General features: G+C 44.0%; 1 protein-coding gene across 4 annotated transcripts in view; it reads right to left on the bottom strand.

Moving 5' to 3' along the window:
• Window positions 1-3,089: 3,089 nt before the first annotated feature.
• Window positions 3,090-17,715, bottom strand: part of magi1b (membrane associated guanylate kinase, WW and PDZ domain containing 1b) — a 114,149-nt gene continuing 99,523 nt past the window's right edge. For all 4 annotated transcript variants that reach the window (XM_026346800.1, XM_026346799.1, XM_026346796.1 and 1 more), the window contains 8 exons: window positions 17,365-17,557; window positions 15,593-15,967; window positions 13,601-13,768; window positions 10,677-10,770; window positions 10,416-10,503; window positions 9,510-9,653; window positions 7,868-8,006; window positions 3,090-5,154 (listed from right to left, as the gene is read on the bottom strand). In XM_026346800.1, coding sequence (XP_026202585.1) covers window positions 3,932-5,154; window positions 7,868-8,006; window positions 9,510-9,653; window positions 10,416-10,503; window positions 10,677-10,770; window positions 13,601-13,768; window positions 15,593-15,967; window positions 17,365-17,557 — 2,424 coding nt within the window. In that variant the 3' untranslated portion in view covers window positions 3,090-3,931. The remainder of the gene's footprint in view (window positions 5,155-7,867; window positions 8,007-9,509; window positions 9,654-10,415; window positions 10,504-10,676; window positions 10,771-13,600; window positions 13,769-15,592; window positions 15,968-17,364; window positions 17,558-17,715) is intronic.

Here is a 17,715-nt window from a genome sequence, read left to right as displayed (position 1 = left end):
CACATAGTGAGTGAATTGAGGCTCAGTCCTCTAACTGATCAAGGTGGGCTGGACGTGAAGTGAAGTCTCATGCCAGCGCTAGATTAAGTCACATATGGTAGCTTTAATTAAAACGGATTCCACTATTCAAAGCTTGGGAGACATCGTCAGTGGATTTCTTTCTAGCAGCTGCTGATTGATTATTGTGACAACTGCAAGAGGCTGCAGCCATTTTTCTCCTTAATAAAACCATCCACAGTAGCCTCAAGCCGAACATTCACCATACCCTGTTGAGTATTGTTATTCTAACTATGATAAGAGGAAAAAAAAAAAAAAAAACACATTGCATGAAATGCCCTTTGAACAGCCACAACATATTTCTCCACCACACCTCGGTCTCCCTGAGAAAGCCGATTTCCATGCACAGTCAAGCATAAGACAGATACAGTATTAGGACAAAGAGCAGCCACTGCATGACAGCAGTGTGGATGCCCATAACATGACAGCAGTGGGAGCCACAACAGGCTTGTTATAAGGGATACTGAGAGAAGTAACTTAAAAAATGAAGAAACTTTCTTTCCTTTTCTCTTGAGTGACGCCTGTTGAAATCCTGAGCACGCCGCCAAAAATAACCCCACACACACTCTTCATTTACTTTGCTCCCTCAGCCTTGTTTACACATCTACAACTCCAGGCTCCAGTCAGCTTGAGGAAAGAGCCCAATGTGTTGGTGTTACCATGGCAACACGGCAGCGGAGGGTCTCCAAGGTCACAGCGAGAGCACCTGGAGCTGAGATGATGGGAGGGCGGCGGGTTGCCCTAGCACTCTGCCACTACACCGGGACACACAGGCATGTTATTACTGGACATTTCATTAGCCTCTCCTCGCCCTGCCTGGCGCTGACGTGATAAATTGTGACCAGATGTGTTAATCTGGGGTTGCACAAGCAATAAAACACCGGGCACCGATGATGATGATGATGATGATGGTGATGGAGTTTGGGTAATGAGAAGGAGTGGAGTATATCCTGGTAATGGTGGGTGGGGGGTTTAAAGAGAGGGGAGGGGAGGGTTTTCAGTGCTGGCAAGTGGATTACATCCATTATTTAGGAGCTGCTTCCCCGTCACTGTGGAGAGAGAGACGGGGAGAGAGTGTTTGGAAATATAAACATCTCCCCATGTTTTCATAGACTGCAGTAGATTAAAAACATTCTTACATGAGCCAAAAAAAACAAAAACAAAACAGCTTAATTACAGTTAAATGTTATAGACTAATTTAATTGCAGTTATACAGCGAGTATGTACTTGGATATATATGGAGTATAGCTTGTTAAAAATAATCTATAACAACTGTGCGACTTAAAAATGAGTTGCAGTGCATGTTTCTCAGAATAGTGCAGGAAGCCAGATCCATACCCACAAAGGGAGACTTTCAGATCATTGCATCAAAAGGAGTGTGATGCACTGAAGCCCCTTTGCATTGCAGAGAAAGTGGGCCATAAAAAAAAAAGCTCTAATATGCTACTGTTTGATCGTGATGCTTCATCCCTGCTTCCCATTTCCTTTTATGAGCTGCACAGATTGTGTCTACAGGGTAATTTGGAAAACAGACTTTGGAACATATGGTATTAAAGCTACAATATGTAACTTTCTCAACTATTTTTTGGTTTATTAATATGCTTCAAAACATATCTTAATGTGATGAGGCGCAGTCGAATGCATCAGTGACCCAGGCTCTTTAGACAACTTCGCAGCATTGCAGAGATATACAATATTAAGGATTTTTGTGAGAGAGGCTCACCACTTTGACCAATCAAGAGAGAGAATTGTTATCTGGACCTGAGTGTGTATCACAGCAGGGTTTTTTTTTCTCCTCCAGAGTGGAAGTCATACCTTTGGGCACAGCATGTAGTCAGCCATGCATCCAGCTAACATCAACAGCATTATAAAAAAAAAATACATGTGGGCTTGTTTATAATTTTGCAAACAAATATTCGCTCATTAACTTACAGTACAGGACTCATCTCAGTCTCATTATGTATGTTCAGAGTCCTCAACCTGGCAACCTTCCAGTCTTGGGAGGAGGGGGCAAAAGGAAAATCTGACACTTGAATTTGGGCTGCAGAACCCAGATGAATGGCTTGATGCCAGTGCTACAAATAGTAAGGGTTAGGCCAAGAAATTATAGGGAACACTCATTTCAGCTGATGGAAAGAATCTCCAAATGAATGAAATCTCCTTTACTGTAATTTCATAACAAGAAGTGCGACAAATACTATTTTCCTCTATGTGTAGCTTAGTGGAAGTCCCATGTTCCAAGGAGAGAAAATGTCCATCTTTCTTTGCTATCTCAGTGAGGCTTCTGCAGTATCTCATGCTGCGCCTCATCTTTCTGCATCAAAACCACCCAGAAAAAGATTTCATTTTTCTCCAGTAGTAAATCCCTGCCGGCATTCACAGTTCACCAGGAGTGACCACCCTGTTTGCTGCTGCGTTTGTCTCATTTCCCCCACCGTTGTTTCCCGGGGACAAAAAGCACAACACAGCACTTCTGGTGTCTTCATCACCACCTACCGCGGTCTCTGCAGCTTCCCTGCTGTCTGTTCTCTGTCAAAAGCAAAACCTTTCAGTGAGGAGAGCAGAAAGGATACACGACGAGGAATAAGACAGGGAAGGGAAAGTGCAACGTGGAGGACGACGTGAGAAATAAGGGTATATATGAAGTGCATATCAATGAGACAAGACAAAGAGTAGAGGAACTTTTTAAAGATGGTCCCATCCAAGCTTTGATGTTGTGAAAGGATGCAAAATCTTTGCATTACTTTGCTTCAAAGGCTTTGTTTCCACACACACACACATACACGTTTCTTTTAGATCCTCTAGCCTCTTTATCCATTTGTTTGCCCAAATGATTAGAGCTCAGTACTGTCCAGACTGTTAGAAAACATGTTCTACTTGCCCCCCAGTGTCTGCTTCACTATAACGCCACAACACCATGTTTGTATCGCTAAAGCTGGTCAGGGCTTCACGTGACGTTCACTCAGTCCCCAAAACGATTCTAATGGTTATGATAACAGAACCACACACTTTATCATTTGTTGAATATATTATTTTATTTTAACATCATCATCATCATAGTTTAACTTTAATTTCCCCTTCATTCATTTAAAATGATCACCTCTGAAATGTACACATACTGCAAACTGTCAAAAATATACAAACAAATGCAGGCTTGTGCTATAGTCTGGTCAAATGTCTAAAAAACAGTGGCACTGGGGAGAAAGAGACAGAAAGAGAAAGAGAGAGAGAGAGAGAGAGAGAGAGAGAGAGAGAGAGAGAGAATGGGAGGGATGGAGGGAGGAAAGAGAGAGAAAGAAAGCGAGAAAGAGACATTGAAACCGGTAAAGACATGCACAGCATCATTGTGAGCACCGGTTACATTGATCCAGGTGCGCACTACTTCCATGGGATCCTTGTGGAAAAGTACATACATTTCATCATCTGACAGTGCGGCACAAAATGCCTGCCACGTATCAAATCAAAAACAAAATGTTGCTCGTTAATGGAACTGTTAGGCACATCATTGTTTTTTTACGGTTTTTCATTTTCTGGAAAAGTCTGAGTTACTGTAAATGCAGAATGCTTAAAGAAAAAGAAGAAGAAAGAATAAAAATAAAACATACATTTAAAAAAAAAAAGAAGAAGAAGAAGAAAAAAAAACAGCTTTCAAAATAATTTGGAATCACTGTCCTGTTAGTAACTCACCACTGTTACATACTGTGTGTGTGTGTGTGTGAATGTGTGTGTTCGTGTGTGTCACTGAATATATGTGTGTGTGTGTGTGTGTGTGTGTACACAGCTGTGTGTATTTCTGTAGCAATCAATGATAATGGGAGTGAGTACTTGCAGTTGTTATGTGGGTTGTTGCTGTAACTGGCTGCCAGCCGTCCTATCAGATGCTCAGGTCTTTGGGGTTCTCCTTGTAGGTCTTCCTAGGCTCGGGGAGCATGGGATTGGGTGACCGCCTAGCGTTGGTCTTGAGGGTGCTGTAGTACTCCCTGACCTTTGCCGCTACAAAATTGTCGTCATCCTCTTCGTCCTCCGAGTCATCCCTTCTGGAGCTCCTGATCGGGGAGATATCTCGTCCAAGGCTGCGGGCTCGGTACTGTGGCTCAGGGGAACTATCTCGGCTGGCATACCGCCCATCCCTCTCCGCCCTCTCAGCTGAGCGTCCCCTCAGCAGTGAGGTGTACCTCTTGTAGGCTGAATCTGAGTCAGGGGTTCCCACCCTAGGGAGGGTGGTGTCCCTGAAGGCATCTCTCTGGCCTCGAAATGCCACATCCCTTAGTAGACTGTCCCCTTTGTATGCACTCTCCATGGTGTGGGCTCTCCTCAGTAGGCTGTCCTCCCCAAACAGGTGCTCCTCTTTGCGCATTGACTGAAGCGGGGCCTCCCTGTTCAGGCGGTCTAAGGCTGGGGGCTCACGGAGGATACTGTCCCCAAAAGAAAGGCTGGGTTCAGGAGTCTTGGAAGACTCCTTCAATACGGCCTCATCCCTGTTTGGCCTATCGTGGCTGCGGCTCTGTCTCACTGGAGAGGCGTACCGGTAGGGGTCTGAGGAGCGAGCATGACGTCTGGTTGGGGAGTGATGTCGAGAACGATGTGGGGATCTGTGGCGACGAGGCGAGCGATGAGGCGAGCGATGAGGCGAACGGTGGCGGTGGTGAGACGAATGGTGACCGTGGCGTCTGTCGGGGGAGCGGCCGTGGCGGTGTCCCCTGTGACGGCCGTCCAAGGTGTTGTCTGCGCTGCGTGACCGGGTATGCTTCCTGTCGGGTGAGTGGTGGCGGCCACGGTGGTGCCCACTGGAATGGTGCTGATGGCTGTCGCTTTTCTCATCCTTTCTTGATGAGCCCTTCTTCCCGACCTTTTTCCACTTGTGTTTGCCTGTGCTGGTTTTCTTGTTGGGGGAGCTGTGGCGGTGCTTGGAATGGTGGTGCTTGCCGGTACCATTAGAATTGTGGCTTGGCTCCTTCTTGCTCCGGGATGATTGGTGAGGTTCTGGTGGGGAGCTTGACTCCAATGGCGCGTTGACTGTGGGAAGGGTTCTCACTTCCGCAGCGTTTTGTAACCCTGAGGCTGGGTTGGCTGCACTGTCGTCGTTGAGGCTGCCGTCTGCAAAACAGTGTGACATACAAACGAGGGCAGTGGGATCAAACATGCGTCTATACTATAAAAGCTTCTGACTGCTTGAACATGAACCATGCTGAGTCACTCAGACATGAAACTGAGAACATTTCAGTTGAAAGCCATTCTGATGTTAATGCCAGCAAAGATGGCTAGTTGTTAGATGGCACACCAACAGTCAGCGGCAGAACACTGTAGCTTACACATGAGAATAGAAGGCAGTGTGATACAGCTGTGAAGCAGCCATTGCTTGAAGAGACTTGTTACCCACAACAAACCTGTTCCCAAGTTTGAAGCAGAATGGGACTTTGCTGGTCGAGCGACTGGGCTTTGGGCTGGTTCCACTGGGCGCCAACGTGCTGCATGTTGATGATGCTGCTTGACTGCACTTATTAGCCATGCTCTTTCATGCGCTGTCATGATGCCTTGGACACTTGTTTTATGTTTAAAGCTAATAAAATGAAACTATTTCTGTATTACAGTAATTGTGTGGGCAGCGTAGGTGGCATTTTAATATTGTAAACAGTGTAAAGACAGCCTGGAAGTACAGTAGAATCTAGCAATGGACCAGCAGTTCTGTGTTAGTCTAAAGCAGTATTGATATTTAGAGGAATTAATTAATCTAATATAATGAATTGAACCTCTGCATTTCACCTTATGACTTATTGCCCAGAGGTTAAATGCAGCTGGTGAAGATATATGCATGAAGTATCCATAACAGCAATTACGGGAACGGCGACACTGGCAATGCACTTTGGGTGAATGGAGTTGTATGTATGGAGTAGCGCATGGGCACAGGTGAGTCAAGACCACACAAAACACATCAGGATGGACAGAGAGCGAGAGAGAGAGAACGACAGGAAGTGGGGCGGGAGAGCCAGACGACAGGGGAGGACAGCAACTAACCGTGGTCTGATTTTGGAGGACAGAGGCCTCCCCCATCTTGTCATTTCTCATACATGCAGTGAGATGGGAGGCGACCATCCCTGAAGGAAGACAAGAGCCCAGTGCAATATAGGAAGAAAGGAAAATACACAAAAACAGAAAGAGAAGAGCACAATAGTTTAGATTGCTTGGAGCCAACTTGAAGGAAGAAAAGGAAAATTATTTTGTTGATTTTTCAATGAAAAAAAATGTGTTTATTTGATCATTGAGTCATTCAGAATAAAGAGACAGTCCAGGAAATTGCCCAAACCCTTCAGTGGAAACCATCAGTTACAGAGAAAAATACTGGAAACGCACACATACACACACACACCTAAAGATGTGGACACAGAAGCAGCAGAAACTCAAACCCCAAAAACCGAAAAAGAAATAAAAAAACAAAAATAAAGACAGTGAGACTCGCACACCCAACACAATAGCATATGAAGCAGTTTTACATTGTTGACAGAAGTCAAAAGAAATACTGGCGAGACTGTCGAAGGTTGTGCCAACTAAAAAGTACAAACAATGATCCAAAAATATACAAGTTCACATGATGTCATATAGGTGCAGGTTAAGACAGCACATTCTTAGCGCAAAAAAACAAACAAACAAACAAAAAAAAAAACATTGATGACTTTTTCAACAGGCAAATGTATCTCCACTCAAAAAAGTAACAAAAAAAAAAACATTTATGATGACTCGTGACTATCAATCAAAACTGGTCAGTACAATAAAAAAAAAAGAAACATTCCATAAATATTATGGAAAATAGACAGTAGAAGGAAAAAAAAATCTAATTTACACTTTTGACAAGTTCATGCAGCAATAGACTTTTATCCATTAATATGTGGCTTCAATTCATGGCTCTGTACACAGAACAAAAATACTTGTAAAAATGCCTCTATTCCTTTAATCACTGTACAAAAAGCCTATATAATTGGAGCAACTCTTCTTATTTTCAAATGGGGAAGGGTGCAGCTCTATTGTCACAGCTTTTCAATGACATTAACAGTGGGTGCAAATTAGTGAGTCATGTCAAGCACAGTATAGTGAGATTTGCTCTTTGAAATGGCGAAGAACAGCATCGGGCTGCCTTTTCTTCTAAAACAGGTCTCACGTAAAACCTTTAAGAAGTTCAGTAGCTTACATTCAACTTCAATAAATATCATAAATATGGTTGTGTCGCGGCCAAACCAAAGCTATGAGATATCCCATGTTTTATCACAGGGTATAATGGATCAAGTTTTCTCTTCCCCTTAATGCTAAATTTAATATTAGTATTTCATTTTTGGAGCCAACATTGTTTTTAATGCACAAGAAACATTGATTTTTTTTTCCACTACTCTGGTCAAACTCAGCTAACAGATGCTATTTTCATGTAGCACTGAAATCACACCCACCACCTTTCTGTAAAGTCCCAGCAAAGTGCTGTTGCTCAGTGGCCAGAAGGTGAAGAGTGACAGCGGGGTGACATGGAAGCTGAGAGCGGGTGACAGCAGGGGGCGCAGGCAACAGCACCCAGAGGAGCGACCTCCACCCCTGCCCAGCCCCCATAGCAAAATACCAAAGCCCAGAAGTGACCTCCACCAGAAAGAGACTCAAGACCAACCAGCCCCCTCGTCCCCTCCCTGGTGGGTTTCTGCCAGGGATGGGTGAAGGATGCTGGAAGGTTGGTATAGTTCTTTCGCCTTCAACCCGCCACCGCCCACTGAGCGTCCCCTGGCTCAGGGTGTGAAGATGGGAGAGAAGGGAATGTTTTCGTAGATTGACCCACCATATTCAGGCACGGAGCCGTCGCCCCTCTTGAGCACCAGATGGACGCGTCGGCCTCCACTCTTGATGAGCTCGATGGCTCTCGCATGCTTCATACCCTTGGTGCTCTCGCCATTGATCTCCAAGATTTCATCGCCGACCTAAGAGAAGGACAAAGGCAGGAGGAAGGGAAAGGAGGGAGGCAGAAAATAGAGCCAAAAGGACAGGTGAAGACAGGGGAGATGAGGTAAATCGGAAGGAGAGAGAAAAGACAGCAGGAGACAGAAAAAGAAGAAGAGACAGCAGAGGAGGGAATGCAGAAAACAAGTGACAAGTGGGGAGGAAAGTACATACGGGGAGAGATAGGAGGCACGAAGGTTCAAGGGGGCAAAAGGAAGGAGAGATTGAGAAGTTGATAAATAATAAGTCAGCCGAACCGTAAACTCCACAACAGCAACGTTTTCCCCCTCTAAATCAACAGTTTCCAGAGAGAGCAAATTATGTAGCAAAGCAGCAACTGTGACGCCGAGAGACAAAAATGAGGGAGGGGGCAAAACAGAAGTCAGAAGAAATGCCTCCATGCCTCAAGTTATCTGTCAGTGCTGTCTGCGCCGAGGGAATTCCTCTCTGGCAGACTACGGATCTTTCACTGACACGTCTCTCTGCCTCACAAAGCCCCTACTATTAATATCTCCGCTAACAAGGTGCACAAACACATGTACAAATGTGCTCATGTATATACATACACACACGCCTTAAATGTAGCACATTAATACATAACTAAGGCTACATTATAGAACACAAGCACACAGTTTTGTTCTGCATATGTCTCAGACAGAGACGCATAGGCGAGGATCAATTAATCCCAAACTATATATTCGATCAAGCAACCCAGAGGAAGGGCTCCTGCTTTCTGCAATTAATCAAAATAAAGGTTAATGTTACAGTTTCCTGACAACTTCGCTAGCATGTATGAAGCAAACAGAAGGACATTAATTAAAGTGTACATATTCTGTCAGGAGGAACACACCGCAACTCTGCAATGTTTGTGTGCCACATTGAACTTCTTATGTGGCTGAGCCTCGAGGCGAGCATGTTTATATTCTGTGAAGCGTAACTCGCTGTTAATTAGGAGATACATTATGCACAAGCAATTATGTTGATAGATAATATTCTTCTGAACGCTATGAAGTTTATGAGGCAGTATAATCTACGCCGTAGTTAATCAAAACAGTCAACGGCACCTGAATCTATTATCATATCATAATAATGGTCACAACTAACAGTTATTTAATTATCAAGACCAAGTCCAAAAATGTGCAGCACTGTCCAGTGACAATGAAACACATCTTAGTAAGTCAAATAAACCGTATCACATAAAAAGCTATCAGTCTGGAGACAGTAGACATGCACGTCTCACACAGTGTACACATGAGAACATAAAAACTAAACTACATAGTACAGGATACAAAAGCAGTGCTTCTCTAACAGATTTGTCATTTCCAAGCTAAAATAATCCTGATGACATCACCTGATTTTCTTAAACTTGAATAAGAAGTAGTATCGAACTGAACTTTCTGCACACGTGAAGATAGTGAATCCTCTGGGTTTAAATGTTTTATGATTTGAGCTGTGTGAATGCTGGCAGTACGTTGTGCCCATACCCTCATCTTTCCGTTGCGTACAGCGGCTCCTTCCTCAGCTAGCCTCAGCACGTACAGGTCCATGTTGTATTCTCTGCCTCCTCGCAGGCTGAAGCCAAAGCCTTTGTTATCTCGCTCCAGGTCCACAGAGTAGAACTCAGCATCCTGATGGCGCCACACACGCACACGGAAAGAGAGAGACACATTTGCATCAAGGTCACTTTTGTGATTCAGATTTGAAGTTTGTATGTGTGTGTGTCCTTTGAAGTGAGCTTCTATTTCAGGAACATGTGACAAATGCCACCTTCAGGAAAGTCACACCTATTTAATAGGTGTGCCAGACTGTGTGTGTGTGTGTATACACATTCATATGCTCAGGCGTAAGCATGCTGAATTATGGATGCCTTGGGCTCTCGGTGGACAAAGAGACATGGCTCAGACAGAGAGAGAGAGGGGCCAGGCACCGCAAGGACAGGCAGACAGCCAGCAGCTCCTTTCTTCACGCCCTCCTAATCTCCTCTGCTAAAGGATCAATGCTATCTGTGAGAGCCATCTCCAAACTGCCAGATTAATTCAGCAGTGAACACAGTGGACTGAGGGGTTACTTTGAAAGCAAACAGATTTTCCTTAATACAAGGACTCCGATAACACGGGCAGGTAGCCACAAAGAGACAAACATATAAATAAAAATGCACCTTGTTTGTCCTTGGGGAGGTGGGTGGGTGGACTGGTTAATGTACAGTATGAAGGGACAGAAGATAAATGGGTCTGTAGGTGCTAGGACAGCTGGATGGATGGATGAAAAGACAAATGCGAGTAGCAAGCTGCGGTGATGGAGTGTGAGCTGCTGCTGTGTTTGATGGAGACATGAAATGGATGGATGGATGAAGTGACAGGTGAATGGATGACTGCAATGTCCTTCCTTACCTGAGCGGAGACTTGTGTTGGGGGTTGGGGAGGCGGGCCTTGTGGGGGTAAAAATTCAAATGATTCCTGTTTTGGTTTGGTGTTGTTCCTGACACAGAAAAATATGAGTCAGTGTGAAATATTAAAGATCAAATCAGCAAGAGACTGAACTTACTGAAGGCATAAAATGGCAAATGGAATGCGTATATACTCAGCTACAGCCTTCTCACTGTACTATTCTTGTTATGTCCAAAGCACTTTATTTCCCAGTGTGCTCCTCACCTGGCTTCAGTTGCAGCCTGTTGCAGAGGAGTGTGAGTGGTGGTTATAGTGGCAATCTTCTCTGCATTGGTCAACAAGGATGCATTTGATGACTCTGAGGATAGTGGAGGAAAGAAGGTGTCGTGACATTTCTACCAACAAATGTGTCCAGTGAGTCAAAGCAATTACACTGGCTTTAACATGCTTTTAAGACAAGAAAAGAAAGGTGGAGACCAATTCAAGAACTGAATTGGCCAATTACAGTTTTTGATGTCAGTGTGTCCAACACGTTTGTCACACCATCCAATAGCCGAGCAAACGTAAAAGCCTTCTTGCTACTCTGAGAACATTTTATTGACATTTCCTTTTCCCATACAGTCATAATTTGATTCATTAAAGCGTGAATACAAATAGAAGACTCTCTGTGATGAAATGTAATCCATATTTCACACGTTGAATTTTTCTGTGTGAACACTGGTGTAGATTCAGCAGCTGTCAGCTACAAACATTAGCTGGCCTACAGGGACAACTGCCAGCTCCACCGTTAGCCTACGGGCTTCCTCCACCACATAGCCAAGTTCTGGGACACGGAGGAATATAGAGGTGTGCCAGTCACTTTGTCGAGGCACTTTTCAAACAGTTCTTTTCCTAAACAAACTGTACGTCTTGCTTCGGATTGAAACTCTGCCTGTCTGCCTGTGAGTTGTCAAAAACACAGACACATGCTCTGGGGACAAAACAGATCCTTGTTGTTCGGTCTTATCTTTGATTCAATCATTATGATATCAGTTTGTGTTATCAGTGAATCACACTGGGATGTAATGAGAAAAGAAAAGGCCATCATTACACTAGGGTTAGGGTTAGGGTTAGCTACACAAAGCTTTTATTTATACAGCTCTCCACTGCTCTCCACTTAGTCCCCTATTTGCTATACTTCTCAGCCTCTATCCATCTCCTACAGCTCCACCAGTCCCTTTGCAACCTGTTGGTTTAACACACGTCAACTAATCAAACTGCAGCGACATTGCAGCGAGCTTCACCTCAGACATTGGGTGGGAGAACCTTGTAGTTCTGGGCACACACCCAAAAGTAGAAGGTCCTCCCCTGCATCAGGTCTGAGCTGAAAATAATAGATATGATTTTCTGGCACTTGTGTTACATTTTCACATATTTTCTGTTGCTCATTTCTCACTTTTAGAGCCTCATATTTGTTCCCCTAAACACCCCCTATACCCCTCCATCTGCTCATTTGTATAACCTACTCCTTCCATTCTGCTGCATCTCTCCATTCATCTCTCCTCCAACTGTTTTCTGTTTGGAAATTAATCAAACAAGCTCTGTTTCTTTTTTTGCCCTCCCATTATGCTCATGAACCGCTGCTCCTTTTCTCCTCTCGCTTAGAAACATTCGTGATGGTAAGGAACCAAACTGCTCCTGCAATTTGTGTCTGGCCTTGGCTATATGCCCTCCTGGCAGTTAGGAAGGAGAGCAGGCAAAATCAAAATGAGATTTCAGGAGAGAGAAAGCAGAGGGGAAAATAAAATGGGGGGAGATGGGAGTGGTGGGAGGGCTGCTCAACACAATATACCCCAGGTTGTTGTTTTTTTTTTTTTTAATCTACATCCTATCACCTCAGGCATGTCTATTGCTCTTCTCTTACAGACTAGGATCAATGAGGTGTGATTGGTCTGTGCCTCAAATCTATGCTACAGAGACATAAGCTCTGATGAAGGCATTATCTATTTGTGCATGTATTACTGTGCACAAGCAGGAAGCTCGTCATGCCAGTTTTCCTTGTGGTAGCAGAAGTGCTGCACATCAGTCAGTACAAAACTCAGTCTGTGCTACCACACAGGAGGAAGTGGAAAAGGAGCTCAACCTGGTTTCACTTTGGAAGAACTGCTTGCAATGGTATTTATTCATGTCAGAAAAGTTTAGACAGGATTCATCCACACAAAAATAGGCATGCTCAGCCATGTGTAAACACAGGCAGGGAGAACAGTGAGTCAGAGACGCAATCTTTTCCTGTCACTCCTTCTGTCTCTGTGTCAGACAGCGTCTGTTTGTTTGACACATGCACATAAACACAAACCACAACTTTGTAATAAAGCATATCCAGTTATTTTTCCTTGACGCCTTCGCTCTTGTGTCTTCTTGGCAGAGCAATTTTGGCTCACGGTTCTCATCAACCGCTCCACAGGGAAAAAAAAAAAATCCATAGAAAGTGAGTCGGAAAGCAACGAGCGGCGGACAAATAGCTTCAGTTTCTACTAGTGTGCTGGTTGACAAGGAGTATCACCTTGTCTCACTCACACGGATGCGTGCGCGCGCAAACACACTTAATTAAACAGTATTTGTGAAGCATGCCAGAGTGATCTGTCAGCAGAAGGTACAGAGAGCTCTCAGCTGCACAGCACATCATGCAGTGCAATGTGCACAAACATTTCCTTAAAACCACTTTGACAGAGTAGACACACCCACATCCACACAGAAGGTTCTGCATCTTTCTCCTTCTCTCACACGTGTGCAAACACACACATCTGACTTACTTATTTACAAAGTGTGGACATGCTGAAGAAGAAGAAATGCAAAGTAAAGTTCCCGAATATCCCCAAAGAAGCCGTTTTGCTAACACTGCGGCCGTGTTCCAGTGAGATGAAAAGGCAGTGAAGGAACTGCAAGCTTTATATGACAATACAGCCGTACATAAGTACTGAGGAAAGTGGTGACAAGTCCTGCCTCTCAAATATTCACTCCTTGGAGAAATACTAGTATTTGGTAACTGTACTGCAAGAACAACTGAGATTTTTAGGACTATTGAAGGTGCTGTGTCCTACCTTCTGGCAACAGCTGATAAAGGTATTGAGAGATATTGAGGCTAATAGACAAGTAAAAACAGGTAATGACACGACCAACTTTGTTTAACTGAGTAAAACTTTACTCACCGTCTCCGGGAATGATGCGCAGAGTGACAGTGTTCCCCGCTTCCTTGATAAGGTTGACAATGTCAGAGTGGGACTTGTTGGTGATGGAGCATCCATTGACGGCCAGAATGCGGTCGCCAACTTTCAGCTTCCCACAGCGGTCCGCTGGGCTCCCCTCGATGATGCGTCCTATTTTGTGGGGCATGGCCACACATGCATTGCCAGCTATAGTCACCATTGACATTGTTTGGTTTATGCGATTGTGTGTGTTTGTTTGGGGTGTTGTCGGAGTGTGTTTGAAGAGAGGAGAAAAAAACAGAAGGGAAAGGGGAAAGGAGGAGACAAAGAGGATCAGAAGGTTAACAGCCAGCAGTCAAGCCAAAGTCATTGAGAGAAGCTTATCAGAGATACAGTGGAGCAAAATGCATGCGTTGGCAAAGAGGATGGGCACATTTAAAATGTGCTCTGGAAAGAAAAAGGAGATTTTGTCATTCTGTAATTCTAAGTACTTTCCATTGGAGAAACTTAGATTAACTCCAATGTATTCACCTTCTGTTTCCCCCTACTTAAAGCTACTCCAGTACCACATTCCCAAATTGGCTCTCATTATTACATTTGCCGAGCAGCAAAAAAGCTAATAATGAAAAAACTGTGTTCTGCTGTCTGCATCCCAAATACCTGCACCTGCAGAAACTTGGAGACGACAAACATACATCAGAGCCGACATCTCACCAACTACCCTGAGGTCTCTCTGTTTCTCTCTCAGTCTGACATCAGTCACTGCAGAGAAGAGGAGTGTGCAATCACTCCTCTCTTTTCCCCCCGTCTTACTTTTCATTATTATTCATTTATCCCTTCCGACGGCTCCCACTCTTTTATTTCACTACAATCTTGTCTAACCCCGACCTCCTTCTGTCTGTTTTACATTAATCCAGTCGGTTTGTGCTGTAAAATATTGTGTTTAGAGTGAGTGAGAAAGGGAAACGAAAGGTGATGTTGCATATCTGAACAAAATGAAGCGATACTAAAAGTATAGGAAGACTAGTTTCTAAGTCTACTACTGCTCTGAACTAATGACTTACTGGAAAGCAACATTTAAGTTCCAAACCCCCATATAACTATTTGGCTTTCATTTGATCAAATCTAATTAAATCTGTTGATTGGTGCTTTCCACTCTGTGTGAAAAGTAAGACTTTGTAAGCCAACCTGAACAATCAAGCATTTTCATGCCTTTTCAGTCCACCCACACTGATAAAAGATAAGCGCACAGAAAACAGTGGAATACCACAGTGGTGAAGGCAAACAGCCATAGCAGTAGGGTAAAGAGTGCACTGAGTAGAAGAGACACTTCTAGTTTGTAAAAAAAAAAAGCAAAGCAGAGTCAAAAATACCAGCTGAGTGAAGCCAAAATGTTTCCAAGGTCATTTTGAGTCAGTGAATATGTGTGATTGTGCATCATCCAATAAATAAAATTGATCCACATTGGTCATTTCACCTACTTTTCCTGCTTGCAGCTCTTATTCTCATCAATAGGCTTTTAGTGCCAACCTGCTTGGCAGCAACCATTTAAGTTCAGCTGAATAATACAAGTGCCTTATGTAAGTCCCACTTAGCTTGTGATCAATTATGAAAGCCTTGCGCAAGAGCAGCAGCAGCTGCAAGCGAAGAAAAGGGTTTCAGTGTCTTGGTCTGACAGGCTCGGACAAAAATGAGAAAGAAGAACCACTTCTTTGAAGAGTGTTGGTATTGATCTGGTGGGACTGTAAATAGCCAGAATCTGTGCTGGTTGTCAGGCTATTTTAGTGTTCAGTGGTTTTATGGATGATGCAAAGGCAGCCCGCAAAGAAGATAGGAAGATAAAAGGCTCCAGTGATGAGGAAAATCTACAGAGTGTGTTTCATGTTTTGCTGAGTGGAACTGATTTTTGTAATATTTGAAAGTACAATCGACAACAATGGGCCTGAAGATATTTTGCAACTTTCAGAACACTCCGAACAGTGTGGCTTCTCTTACCGAAGGTGGTTCCAGTTTCAGGCCGTGACACAGATGAGACGATGACAAAACCAAATCCTTCGTTCTCGCCCCGGCGGATCTCGACGTCGTAGGGCTGCAAGGCAGAAGAGGAGGCAGTGGACGTGGCGTTGGGGGGCTGAGAAGAGGTGGTGGCTGCTGCAGCAGCGACTACAGCGTTGCCACTGCCCCCTGTCCCTCCACCTCCTCCCCCGCTGCCAATGCCAGAGGTGGAGCCGCTGCCAGAGCTCACTGTGTTGAGGGAGTTCTGGCTGCCTTGCGGGGTGCGCTTCCCTATCTCCTCTGTCAGGCTTGGCGCCTGGGTGCTGCTGTGGTGGGAGGAGGCTGGCGATGGAGGCACGTCTGACTCTGCTTTAACTAGAGATGGCAAAGAAGGATAAAGTGAGAAAGGCACAGACATATGGATAAGAAATGGTGTGAAGAAAAACTGCGAAGAAGGATTTATTGAAGGAATAAACTGTAGACAGCGAGGTGAGGCGGAACATACACAACATACAATATGAAAAGATCATGAGGAGAATGAGGGCAAGTAGATAAAAATTGGACCAGCCAGCATAAAAAATGGTGCATAATAAGAAAATACAACATTAAAGGGAAACAGTCAAGATATAGCAACACAGATAAATGTTACATCAGCTGCCCAATCAGAAAATAACAAAGATTGTAAATAAACAGACATTTTTCTCTCCTAACACAGCTAGTTTATGTCAATATGATAAAAGAAGCGCTGGTATGACAGCTTGGAGAGAAGAACCTCTCAAACAATCTCTCTCTTTCTGTTTTGAACAAAAGATGAACTGAAGACACGGCCCGCCTGTTGTATCTGGACACTTCATTCCACATTTCATTTCCTGTACAGCTGCTCTAGGAAGGCGCCTCATATTCTTGACGCTCTGAGTCAGACAAGCAGCAGCACCGGACTAATGTCTGGCTGCGGCCATCAGGCCGAAGGTTGACCACCCTCTCCATCATATTTATGGGGCTTTCTTTATCGCCTGCCGTGGAGCTGAGCTGAGCAAAGTCGGTGATGGGGTGGGGGTGTTTGCTCACACTATTGGCCTGAGCATTTTCTAATGTTATACACATTAGGAAAATGTAAGGGGGCGATGCCTGTACACATTAAGCGGGTCCCCAGGCTCCTGATGCAACTACAATGAAAATAACACGGCTCCTCGGCAGCGTAAAGCACAGTGCCCTTCAGCTACTGATTACTGTTGTACTGTAAACAGCAGAGAGCTGTAATGACATAACAGAATCAAAATGAGGAATTGGATTTAGTTTATAGAATAAATTCTTGATGTAAAAAATACACTAATGACACGAAACCCAACTACTGATGTGCTCAATGATGTTAGTAGCTACAAGTAAACACTGATTGGGTTTTTGTACTTGGTCTTGTATTTACATTCAGTAATTACTATTCTGCATCGTAGTACTTGAGTGACTGAGTCCACCAGAACTTGTCTTAAAAAGAAGTTAACTACAACTCAGCAAGAGCACCAACTTAACAGAATATATTTTAAAGCATAGTGGGTCTGTACAGTAAACGAATACACCAGGTTTACTCTTCTGGTTCTCAACAAATTTGCTGGCTCCAGAATTCTGTGTCTTGTGATATATACAAGATACAATACTTTTATTTTTTTCTCCTCTCAGTTCAAATATATTAACTCCTATGAGGTCATTAAACACTGACTGACTTTTCTGAACAGGGCTTGCAATAGGTAAAAATGATTCCTCCTCTGGCTGCTTACCGGCATAGCTGGTTTTGCGTCGCACAGTGAGGTTGACGTGGCCTTGCTTGGCCGCCTGCTGCATCAGTTGCACCACTAGTTGGTGCGACTTGCCCACCACTGCCGTCCCGTCCACACATATCAGTTCATCACCAGACCGCAGGCGTCCGTCCTCATCTGCAGCGCCATACTTCACTATGTGGCCAATGTAGATCTGTAACAAACCAAAACAGATGAGTGAGACTGGATTATATCATAAAGGGGTATTGACTGCCATAGCACTTTTAGTAATACACACATTACTTTACAAAAGCTCAACTAGTGCATTTTCCTGAATCAAAGAACAGTATACATATATAAATGAAAATCACT

Source organism: Anabas testudineus, chromosome 5 (genome assembly GCF_900324465.2).
Source record: "Anabas testudineus chromosome 5, fAnaTes1.2, whole genome shotgun sequence".
NCBI lineage: Eukaryota > Metazoa > Chordata > Actinopteri > Anabantiformes > Anabantidae > Anabas > Anabas testudineus.
This window is presented reverse-complemented; position numbering and strand designations above follow the sequence as displayed.